Consider the following 12,150-nt stretch of genomic DNA (forward strand, 5'->3'; position numbering starts at 1 on the left):
TTTCCCACCATCACAGCTCTAAGGGATGGCTGTGCTGCTGCCCTCCCACCTTACCCCACCTTCCAATAACAACTGCAGCAATTCTCCCTGCTCTTGCTGTGGGATCCTATAGTTCGAGCACTGCGATATTCTGCTGACTCACATGAGGGCTCTTGTGAGTGCCAGTGATACCCTAGATATTACTGTAATATGCCAGCCATGACTGGCAACAAGTATCCATTGGCAACATTCGGATATCATAAGCAATCTGATGAGGTGATGGTCAGATGTCTGTATCCCACGTAAAGGAAATTTGGGGAAAGAAAAAAATGCTGAGGTTAAATACAATGTAAATATGCACTGCCTGTAGCTAGATATTTACACAGGGAAGGCTGTATATTTATATTCCCTGTCATGGTGTGCCCTTCTAAACAGCTGTCCTGATCTGGAGGAGACTGAGCCAAGCTGTGGTGCTTGAAGCTAGGAGACCAGGGGGGCAGCTGGGCAGGGGGCTGTTTCTCCGTTTACCTCTGCTCACCCCAGCTTGGAATGCTGGATCCAGCCCTAAAGCCACACTTGACAAATACACCTACTTCAAAACCAGGAATCTGCCAGGCTGAGCATGAGAGAGGGGATGGGGTTTGGGAGCCGCTGTGAGCAGAGGGAGGGAGTGGGGAAGAGAAGGGAATGGGTCTAAAAGTGAATATTGACAGTGGCTGGGAGCTGGGGATTCTGGGTGACCTTCCTAATTTTGTCACTCTTAGTCATTATTTGTGTGCGGTGCCTCCACTGTGTGTTTCAGTTCCCATGTGTGGAAAGTGGTAGTCTCCTTTTACCCAATGCTCCCTCGGGACGGAGATCTTCCTGCCACAACCATTGCATTCAGTAGGATCCATCCCTTTCTGAAACCTTGCCGCTGGGATCTTCTGTGTCCTGGCTGCGAGGCGTCACAACTTGGCTATTCCTGGCGCCGGTCGGATTTCCTGGGCTTGTCTTTCCCTGAGCAGGAAATCCTGCTTTGGGTGAGCAGGAAGCATTGGGGGTGGGGTTGAAGGGTGGCTAGGATGGCCTCTAACGTTTTTGACATGTGGGGGAGTGGGCTATTTTTAAAGGGCAAACCAATTTTCCATGGTGCGTTTGTACTGGGGTTTTGTAGTACAGTGAAGCTATTGAATGTTATGATACTGTGCACACTTCACTAAGGAGTAAGTCTCAGTAAACTTCAGTGGAATTTTCTTCTGCATAAGCATACAACAAATTAGCCTACAGTTTACATGATAGTGCTTGGAAGGAATGTTAATCCTTGGGGAAAGGGTGCTAAGGGGTACAGACCCTTTGGGCTGGAAGAATCAACCTTACCACACCACATGACGATTTCCCACTGTGGGGGGACTGGTACCTGTGGGGTGGCTGGTACCTATTTAAGAAATGTATAAATATATACATTTTTTTTATTGTGGTGATCATTACAATTCTGGAAGACAGTCTAAAGTTTAGAACATTATATGCCAGGGGGAAGGGGGGAACGAACTTCTGCACCAATAGAAGTCTAAAATCTTAATTATACAAATTGGCCTATATTTGATTATGCTGCACAAGAGGGGAACAAGATCTTACACAGAACACAGATACCCAGTCCCTGTGTCATGGAAACTCTTGTTTTGAAGGTTTCTCTGAGGACTGCTTGGGCATTTTCAAGCTTATCTGCACAGCCGTGAGGGCTAGGAACTTATTCCTTTCCTTCTCTTTTATTGGGGGAGTTATAATAAACTAATATGTGAACATAAGATTTTAAAAATTATGCACGGAATTTTATATTTGACTGTTGCACTGTATGATCACAGATCTATAGAGTGCACAATAATATTACAAACTGAACAGTAAGACTGGCTGTTGTATCATGCCTAAGGTTCCATCTCAGGCCTTAGGCCTGCCTGCTGTACATTTCCTGGGCAGGTTTGTCTTGTGTCCTAACTGAACCTCACTTTTGGCAACCTTGTGACCTACCGATAAATCTTGTCTCTTGGATGACCCACTATTCTGCAGGATGTGACCGTTCTCTGGCAGTTGAGGTCAAAGATTTAGCCTGGAAACTGTTTTCAGTGGGCTGTCTCAACAAGTTTGCCACTTGTCAACCACACATCTCTCCAAGTGAACATCTCTGACATTTGAAGCAGAGGGACCTTGTAGCCATGCACTGGGATGCTGTGATTGACTGCCTTACTCATGCCATCTATATTTACATATGGTTCCCTTTCAGATCTCATGGGTGTTCACTGTGAGATAAATCTGCATCAAATGTCTTTTGTCATGTGAAGAGGGAAAAATTAGGATTCACGCCACCATATCGTGGTACTCCACTGTCAATTGTGACTGCCCATCGTCCCAACGCACGAACGTTCCCATGCATGTGCAAAAACAAAAAAGGGGGGCGGGGGAGCACCAGCAACGTCACAATTATGCGACGCTCCCCCACGCCCCCTGCTTGGTTGTTTGTACTGTTTTGGGAGGTGCGATCTGACTAAACAAACGCGATGTTGGAAGCAGAGTGAAATCAACATGGTGCAAGGGGGAAATTGGAATTTGCATCCAACGCTATCGTTTTTAAGGGGTTTGCAAAACGTTTCCCGCACTGGGTGCGGTAACCCCCTAAGTAAGATTGTGACTGTTTTCTCCTGCTAGGGGCCTTCAGCAGCTGCACAAAAACAAAACTGTTAATAGGTGAAGTGGTGATTCAGTGATGGGGGTCAGTGGAATTTCTTCTGATTTCTGAAATTGGATAAAGGCTCCCAGGGCAGAGAGCAGGAGTTCCAATCATGTTTGAGACCCAGTGCCTCACATTTCAGAAATGTAGCTAAAGAGTTGTGTTTTCAAAATTCCCCAAGCTTATTGGATTACATGTTTGTGGAGAAAGAAGTACCGGTATTTTGATATATTTCAAGAAGTTGGTTATTATGGGAACAGTGTTGAATTCCTACACTTGCCTTTGTGTCTTTCCCATACTCACAGATATGGCAAAATTGTCTCCACCAAGGCCATTCTAGACAAAACGACCAACAAATGCAAAGGTGAGTGCAGCAAGATGGATTCCATATTCGGCTGTATGAGGACAATGTTGCACAGTGGGGTGTGCTGGGAAGCAAGTCAGGGGGCTGGCATCAGGATGCTTCGGTTCTGCTTGTGGTTTCTGAGAGGAAGAGTTTGGGATTTGCATGACTCAGTTCATTCTTTACCCTTGGGGTTGCAGTCCCAAGCCCCAGAAAATATATTTTCCCTTCCGTCTGCACTCTCTGAGGCTTCTAACCCTGAAAACCAAATGGGGGTCAAAGAGAGGATCACGATGGAAGTCCAGAGCTGTGAGCTCTAGCCCTGCGCTCCATCCCTCAAACAGAATTCAGCAGACGGCAAATCCACTAAAGCAGTTTTATTGGGTAGAATCAACAGGTTACAGAAACTATATTCAGAATGATACTAGTAAGGGGCTGAGGTAAGGCACATGGCATATTTAGAAAAGCAAAAGGAGATAACCAGTAACCCAGGCAACCCCCCTCCCAGAGGCAGGAAGGAGTACTTGGCAATTCCCACACTAAAGGAATTCAAGAAGGACTCTAAGAAGTCTAAACACGGGGCACGGACTGGCCTTGGAGAGAACTGCAAAACAACACCTGGGAGCGCAACCATGAACTGGCTTCATGGCCTGCTCCTGACATTCTGCCCCCCTAAAGACCCCCCTTCCCCCAAGGGTTTGCAAGGGTAGGCAGAATGGAATTCTCGCACCAGGCTGGGGGCGGATATGTCACTGGCACACACTCATTCGTTTTGGGCAGGACCAAAATGTTTCCAGCGAACCAGGTATTGGAGGGCACCGTAGCGAAAGCGGGAATCCAGTATCTTAGCCACTTCAAAATGTTCATTCCCCCACCACCATTTCAGGCACTTCGGGTTGTGGCTCAGGATGCCATCTTTGGGAAGGAACATACGGTTTTAAAAGACTGATATGGAACACAGGATGAATTCTCTGTAGAGATTTGGGCAAGGAGAGTTCTACAGTTACTGGATTAATAATCCGGGAAATGGGGAACGGACCTATGTACTTAGCACTGAGTTTACCACATGGGCGGGTGGATCGTAGGTTCTTAGTGGACAGATAGATGGGATCCCCCACCCTGTACTCCTTACCAGGGGAGCGATGTTTGTCAGCCTGAGCTTTGTACTTTCGTTTCGCTCGCTCCAGATTTTTAACCAGCCATGGTCAGGTTGTTTGAATGGAACGCACCCATTCAGCCACGTCAGCTCCCCCCTCCTCCTCAGACACATCGACAAGGCCCACAGGATTAAACTCTTTACCATGAACAATCTGAAACAGGGTGAACCTTGCAGATTGGTGAACCACATTATTGTAAGCATACTCAGCAAAAGGCAACAGGTTTACCCAGTCATCTTGATGGTAATTGACATAACAGCGCAAATAACATTCCAAGACCGTTCGGTTTGACCATCAGTTTGGGGATGGAAGGCACTAGACAGCCCCTGTTCCATGCCAACTAGTTTGAGGAAAGCTTTCCAGAATTTGGCCACAAAGTTTGAATCCCTGTCCGTCACCACCTTGCGCGGGAAGGAATGCAGACGGAAGACATGTGACACAAAGAGGTGGGCCAATTTCGGGGCAGAAGGGATACCTGCGCAGGTCACAAGATGCACCTGTTTTGAAAACAGATCAGTAATCACCCATATTACAGTTTTCCCCCCACTAGGGGGTAAATCCGTCATGAAGTCCATTGCAATCACCTCCCCAAGGCTTAGAGGGAGTCTGTAACGGTTGCAAAAGTCCGATCTACCGGCCCCCCCTTGAAGTCACTGCCGTCCATCTGGGTGAACTGGACCGGAGCAGGCAGAGGGACTGACTTCACCTGGAGCGGCTTAAAAGTGGTTTCATTTATTAACGAGCGGGCACATCCAGAGTCAGTTAAGGCTTTCACTTGTAATTGAGGACCCTTTCTATAATGTTGCAATATGACATCTACATACACAGTCTCTTCCACTTCACTCACCATGAAGGGGGCTTCGGGTCTTGTCCCAGGCTTTGCAGGAACTCCTGCGGAGGTCTGCGGTATTGCCGCAGTATTGCAGTATTGTCTCTACCGCAGACCCAGTCCGTTTTTTGGCGGTTCAAGGGGAGACTCCAGATAAAGGCCAGGGGAGTTCCAGTGGTCACCCTCCTCGGAGGAAGCGGAGCTGATCTCTCCAGGGGTGGTAATTGTAATCCTGGACCCCGACGGGTCCGCTGGCGAAGGGTCCGTCGTCACCTCTCCGGCAAGCAGAGCTGGGGGTGCTTTTCGTCTTGGAGCGACGCTTCGCTCGACTGCGGCACCTCTCCCTCGAGCGCGTCCCCTCCCGCGAGGAGTCCCCACCGGCTGGATAGAGGGATTCAGTGGTCCCTGACGTGACGGGCAGGCTGCTGCAAAGTGGCCTATGGCACCGCAAACGAGGCAGGCTCCCCATTGAAATCGCAATGCTCGGTCCGGTGGAGGTAGAGCCGGCCTCCGTGGGGCCTGAGGAGCGGCTGGTTTGAGAGGGTTTTTCTGGCTTCCCCCCTCCCTGGCCTGCCGTCGGGCAAGAGAAATAAACTGGCGGCGACTTTCCACTTCTTCTGCCAGTAAAATCCATTCTTCCAAGGTGGCCGGGTCTCGCTGCATGTATGCCCAGTTTAGAATTTCGGGATGCAATGCTGCCCTGAAGTAGTGCACTCGGGTCGCTTCAGTCCAATCAACTATTTTATTAGCGAGTCTTTGGAACTCGTCTGCAAACTCGCGGACTGAGGAGGATCCTTGCCGAAGTTGGAGGAGGGCCGCCTTGGCCTTCTCTCCCTGGAACGGATCCTCGAAGCGTCTTCTTAACGCTCGCATGAATTCATTAAGCGACCGTATGGAGCGGGCCTGGGTATCAAACTGGAGAACCATCCAATCTGCGGCTTTTCCAGCCAAAAGCGAGGAGACGGATCTCACTCGGCTGTCTTCTGTGGGGAAGGAATGCCCCTGTTCCCTCATGTAACTGTCCACTTGGTGTAGAAAACAGGGCAACGCATCCGCGGAGCCATCAAATGTCACTCGTAGACGGGGTTGCTTCTACTGCACAACGGGGACCACAGGGGGTGGTGCTGGTGGTTGCCCTGGAGCTGGTAGTATCGGGGCTGGCTGTCCCGGCTGTCCCGGAAGTGGCTGCACTGGTTGCCCCGGCTGCCCCGGTTGCCCTGGCTGTGCCGGCTGCCCTGGTTGCGCCGGGGCCGGCTGTCCCGGCTGCGCTGGCTGCGCTGGGGTTGGCTGTCCCAGTTGTTCCGGGGGTTGTTGGGACAAGCGCCCCTTGAGTACGCTGCAGATGACCGTACTCACGCATCACTAAGTCGAGTTGGTCCTGCATCTGGGCCATATGTTCCATTAGCTCTCGGTTTTGAAACCGCAAGGCATGGATTTCTTCCTTAGTTCCCCCCGTCCATCGGGCTCAGCTAACTCGGTAATTGGTGTTCCAGTTGCCTTCTTCGACGTACTCGGTCTCCTCCTCCTCATACTCGTGGACATCAGGAGCAAAGGTGAGCCGCTGTCTGCATGCTACTTCCCAGGGTTGTCCTGGTTCCGGGGAGCCCCAGGAGAACGAAGGGAAAGACCAGTCCATTCTCCCGGTAATTTTTGGCCGTGTTTCAGCCCCTGCCATCGCCTGCGCCCGAGCGGCGGCCACCTCCGCCAACAGTTGGTCCTCCGCTCGCCTTTGGTCAGCGAGCACTTGGTCCGCTTCGAGTTTGGCGGCCGCGGCAGCCATCACAATTGGTTCGGCTGCTTGTTACAAGAGCATTTGGATCTCCTTGTGTTGGCCCAACAGTGGTAGGACCTGTGGGGCCAGGCCTGCCGAGGCAGGACTGAACTCGGGAATCAGTAACCTTTCGACGTCAGCTGCCGTCGCTGCGGCCGGTGTTAAATCCACGAGCACCAGGACCGTCCTGGCTGCCGCGTTTTGTGCTTCCCGGCGGCATAGGGTGGGATCCGGAATGGTTTGCGGAACGTTTCCTTCCCGAGTTCCCACCATTGGGAAACCGAGCTCGGGTCCCTGGATCGGGGCTGTCGACTCCTGTCGCCGAGCTTCAGCTCAGACAATAACCGAGTTAGCAAGACAAGGTCCTCCTGCGCCAACTGGGTCTCTTCCAGCAAAGTATCCAATTCCAAAAGGTCATCGCGGGCACGTAGATCAGCGTACTGGGTCCCCCAGGGGGTCGTCTCTGCCAGGCGACGTGCGTCAGTTCGTAGCATCTCCTCCAAGACGTCATGCAGTAAATCAGGATCCTCGGGGAGCTCATCTCGCGCCCCAAGCCGAGGAGACGAGTGCCTAGGCGAACCCTCCAGGGCTCCAGCCAAGGTCAGCAATTAAAACCGATGAAGAGGACTAGTATCATAATGTGAGCTCTAGCCCTGCACTCCATCCCTCAAACAGAATTCAGCAGATGGCAAATCCACAAAAGCAGTTTTATTGGGTAGAATCAACAGGTTACAGAAACTATATTCAGAATGATACTAGTAAGGGGCTGAGGTAAGGCACATGGCATATTTAGAAAAGCAAAAGGAGATAACCAGTAACCCAGGCAACCCCCCTCCCACAGGCAGGAAGGAGTACTTGGCAATTCCCACACTAAAGGAATTCAAGAAGGACTCTAAGAAGTCTAAACACGGGGCACGGACTGGCCTTGGAGAGAACTGCAAAACAACACCTGGGAGCGCAACCATGAACTGGCTTCATGGCCTGCTCCTGACTAGAGCCAAGGTTTCGAGGGGAGGACAGGTTCGGTCTGGGATGTCCTGTGGGGTTGAGTTAGCTGTGTTAGAGGGTGGTGTGTGTGTTTGTGTGTGTGTGTGAGAGAGAGAGAGAGAGTGGGGGGAGTTACATTCCTGTCATGCCAGACATTGCTGAGGGGGGAGGGATGGAGGAGCATCCGCTTAGCTCAGCTCAGTGTGGAGGCTGAAAGTGGGAAAGAGGGAAGAGCCCTAATGGCCTGAGAATGTGACAGGCCCTCCCTCCCTTTCTCTCCTGCCAGTGTTGCTAACTAGCCCAGTAATATTACCTCAAATTGGCCCCAAAGATTTCATACTGACTGGAGTGGTATGGTAGGGGGTACTGTGCCATAAGGAGTGAAATTGTAGGGATGGGGAGGAAAGGGTTCAAACCTATCAAAGCAAACTGTCGGCATTACTAAGGGGTTGTGTGTATGTACTGCTGCTGTGCCTCAGGACCAAGATCCTCAAAGTCTGTCACGTTTTCAATTATACAGGATATGGCTTTGTGGATTTTGACAGCCCCACAGCAGCCCAGAAAGCCGTGACTGCACTGAAGGCCAGTGGGGTACAGGCCCAGATGGCTAAGGTAAGACCCCAGTACCTATAATATGTCCTGCAAGGGATTGATGGGACATCATTGTTTGCCTAAGTAGTATGAGGATGGAAGGACAGAACTGCCTCTCCGCTAAAACTATAGTTTAAAAACACCGTATTTTAACCATAGTATGCTCCCCTGGACAACACCCAGCCCAAGCAAGGCCTTCCCCAAGGACAAATTGCAAGTTTGTTTTGGTTCCTTTACTGCAGCACTAGAGGTTTTTGGCTTCCATTGGGCTTATCCTTCAGTGCTGCTGGGACATTGAAAGGGCACCTTTGACACCTCAGAATCTGGGGTTAGTGCAGGGCTGGATCTACATTTTTTTTTTAAGGGGGCAAAAGAACAAAATGACAGCCCAATATATTACATACATATTTTTTTCTTTATATACGTATATAATCAGTATAGATAATGTCTTATATTCTAACAGCGAAGTCGGCCAAATCTTTGGATACGTACATCCTGTGACTTGAGCTGTGAACGGGCAAGATCTTTCTACAAACCTGAACAAAGCCCCAGGTTTGCAGAAAAATATGAAATCTAAAAAAAATACGTTGGGGACTTTAAAAAACCTGAAAATGATAAAAGGAGCGCCTGTAGCTTTAAGCAACAGGTTCCCTCAGTGGCTGTTGCTAGGCAACCATAGCATTCTTGTCTGTTTCTATGAGTAAAAGGCAGGAAGAGGGCAGAGCTCTTTCCAGCCTAGCTTGGCCATTGAGAAAGGACTCACTTGGGGCTAGGCCTAGGGTTGCCAGCTGTGGGTTGGGAAATTCCTGGGAATACTGTGGTGAAGTCTGAGGAGGGCAGGGTTTGGAGAGGGAAGAGGCATTATCTGGATATAATGCTATAGAGTCCACCCTTCAAAGCAGCCATTTTCTCCAGGGGAACAGATCTCTGTCATCTGTAGTTCAGTTGTAATTCTGGGAGATCTCCTGGTCCCACCTGGAGGTTGGCAACCCTAGGCCTAGCTGCAACCTCTGGGTGACTTGATACCATCTGATTTGCATGACTCAACTAGGCCTGGCTGCTTGCTGCTATTCAACGGCAGCCAACCTATGAAAGCCAGTGTGGTGTAGCAGTTAGAGCTTCAGAGCAGGGTTTGAGAGACCCAGGTTCAAATCCCCATCTTACTGTGGAAGCTCTCCGGGTGATTTTGGACCAGTCACATACTTTCAGCCTAACCTACCTCACAAGGTTGTTGTGTGTATAAAAAGGAGGAGGGGAGACTAGTGCATTCTGCCTTGGTCCTCACTGTGGAAAAAGACTCTAGTTTTTCAAGGTAGAAGATGCAGGGTGGGAAGAGGTGGAAAATTTAAGACAAGGGGGCAGATAAAGGTAGGCTAGCTGTTGGATGGGAAGGAGATAAGATTGCCAAATCCAGGTTGGGAAATTCCTGGAGATTTGAGGGGTGGAGCCTGGGGAGGTTGGGGCATGAAAAAGGGAGGGACCTCAGAAGGGCACAATGCCGTAGACTCCACCTTCCAAAGCAGCCATTTCCTCCAGGGGAACTTGGGTTGCCAACCTCCAGGTGAGGGCTGAATATCACCCGGAATTACATTGATCTCCAGATGACAGAGATAAGTTCCCCTGGAGAAAATGGCTGCTTTAGAGGGTGACGTTGATGGTATTATACCCTGCTGAGGTTGCTTCCCTCCCCAAACACCCTCCTGAGGCTCCACCTTCAAATCTCCAGAAATTTCCCAACTTGGAGCTGGCAACCCAGGGGGTGGGGCTGATCTCTTTAGTTGAGAGATCCATTGTGATTCCAAGACAGCTGCTGCCCCACCACCGCTGTGGGGGGACGAGGAAGCAGTGATTGGGAGCAGAAAGAGAGAAAGTGGCAGGCATGGAGGAGAGAGAGAAAAGGGGTGGCAGGAGGGAGAAAGATTGAGAGACTGAGAGAAGTAGGGGGAGAGGGGAGGAAGCAAAGGTGGGGGCAGTGGGATAGCTGTTCTTGCAAGTTTCTTGCGGATTCCCACTTGTACATATATAATCAACAACTCTTTTAAACAATAGAACGAATTGTGTTGACCTCTGTGAATTGTTAAAGAATAATTATACTGTTGAAGGCTTTCACGGTCAGAGTTCATCGGTTCTTGTAGGTTAACCGGGCTGTGTGACTGTGGTCTTGGCCCGGTCCAAGACCATGGCCACACAGCCCAGATAACCTATAAGAACCAATAATTACACTTTTGCATTAACTTTATTACGTATGAATAATTACAAAATTATTGTAATAAAATAATTGTAATAAAATAATTACAAAATAATAGGGCTCGTAGAGGAGACAGTTCTGAGCCTGGAGGATCAGATTGCTACCCTTCATGAGATCAAGTATGGAGAGAATTTCATTAATAGCAGCCATGCGGCCCTGCATAGGGATGGGGGAGGCCAGTCAGAGGGACAACAGAGTTGGATGACTTCCCTAATGAGAATGGGTGACTTAGTATTAACCAACAGGCTGGAGCTGGTAGATGGGGTGAAGGTGGTGGGGACTTCAGTGGGGAAGTGACCGTGTCCTCCCAGAATTCCTTTTGCTGTTGGGAATCAAGGGAGCTCATAGCCAGACATGTATGTTAGATGTTAGGAAGACAGGCTTCAAGGAACTCAGAGGCATGATGAGAGTCATTCCATGGCAAGAATGCTGGAAGGGAGAGGAGCAAGTGAAGGGTAGGCTCTCCTAAAACAAGAGCCCTTGCAAGGTCAAGCTGTCAGCATTCCAGTAAGACAGAAATGAGGTAGAGAATTCACTACAATTGAACTTTTTTCGCTCCCCCCCCCCTGCAAAACTTCTTATAGCGTCATCATACTTGTTATTTGCCACATCACTTTCAGTAGACAGTGTAGTCAAGCTTCATAAATGCTCTTGAGAAAACCTGAGATAGGTTTTTATAAGCTTCATTTTGCTAAAACTCCCTTCACAGGATTTTTTAAATTTTATTTTATTTTTATTTCTATCCCACCCTTTCCCAGCCGGGGCTGGGCTCATGGTGGCTAACAACAGTGCAATACCACATTCATTAAAACACCAGCATGAAAACATACAAATATATAATTAATTAATATCTATAATAACTTAATAATTGAATAATTAAAATGCTGATGTTGCTGGTAGAGTGGCATACATTCTTAACGCTGTATACAAATTAGGAAATGCATCCTGTAAATCATTTGTGTGAATCACAGATAATACATCTAGGCAGCTAAACTGCTTTGTATTTTTTAGAAACATACTGAGCTTGATCTCTGTTTCAAGTTCACAAATAAATTCTTCAGTATTTAAATCCTCTAAATATTATTTGCCAAATGTGCTGCAGACACTGTTGAGGTTGAGACCTGATCGTTTCCCCAGAATTTGCTTGAAAGTGACAGTACTGTTTTTGTTCATTTTAATCTCTTCTATTTCATGACAGTTTTTCCATATGTGTTGGTATGTGGCTATTCATTGATGTATTTACTGGTGTTACCATTTATTTTTATTATGATTGCTCTTATTTACTAGGGCTGCTATTTATTTTATTATCTAATCATTTTATTGGGCTGGGAAATTATCATTATTGACTGGGTTTACTCTGATTTTAAGCTGAATGTTATTGTTGTTGCAAACTATTGTGGGGATTTTTTTAAAGCAGAGAAGTGTGGTATATAAATCTATCAAATAAATAAAGAACACATTATACTATGTCAGCTCCCACGTCACCTTTTGTTCCTAGGCGAATTGGAGGAGCAGCGGGAAAGAAGAGGGCTGCTTTCCTC

General features: G+C 48.5%; 1 protein-coding gene across 2 annotated transcripts in view; it reads left to right on the forward strand.

The window, feature by feature from the left end:
• The window catches only part of RBMS2 (RNA binding motif single stranded interacting protein 2), an 84,363-nt gene that overhangs the window by 58,481 nt on the left and 13,732 nt on the right, over positions 1-12,150 (forward strand). For both annotated transcript variants that reach the window (XM_056853970.1, XM_056853972.1), the window contains exons 3-4: positions 2,989-3,047; positions 8,291-8,382. In XM_056853970.1, the coding sequence (XP_056709948.1) occupies positions 2,989-3,047; positions 8,291-8,382 (151 nt within the window). The remainder of the gene's footprint in view (positions 1-2,988; positions 3,048-8,290; positions 8,383-12,150) is intronic.

Source organism: Euleptes europaea, chromosome 1, assembly GCF_029931775.1.
Source record: "Euleptes europaea isolate rEulEur1 chromosome 1, rEulEur1.hap1, whole genome shotgun sequence".
Classification (NCBI taxonomy): Eukaryota; Metazoa; Chordata; class Lepidosauria; order Squamata; family Sphaerodactylidae; genus Euleptes; species Euleptes europaea.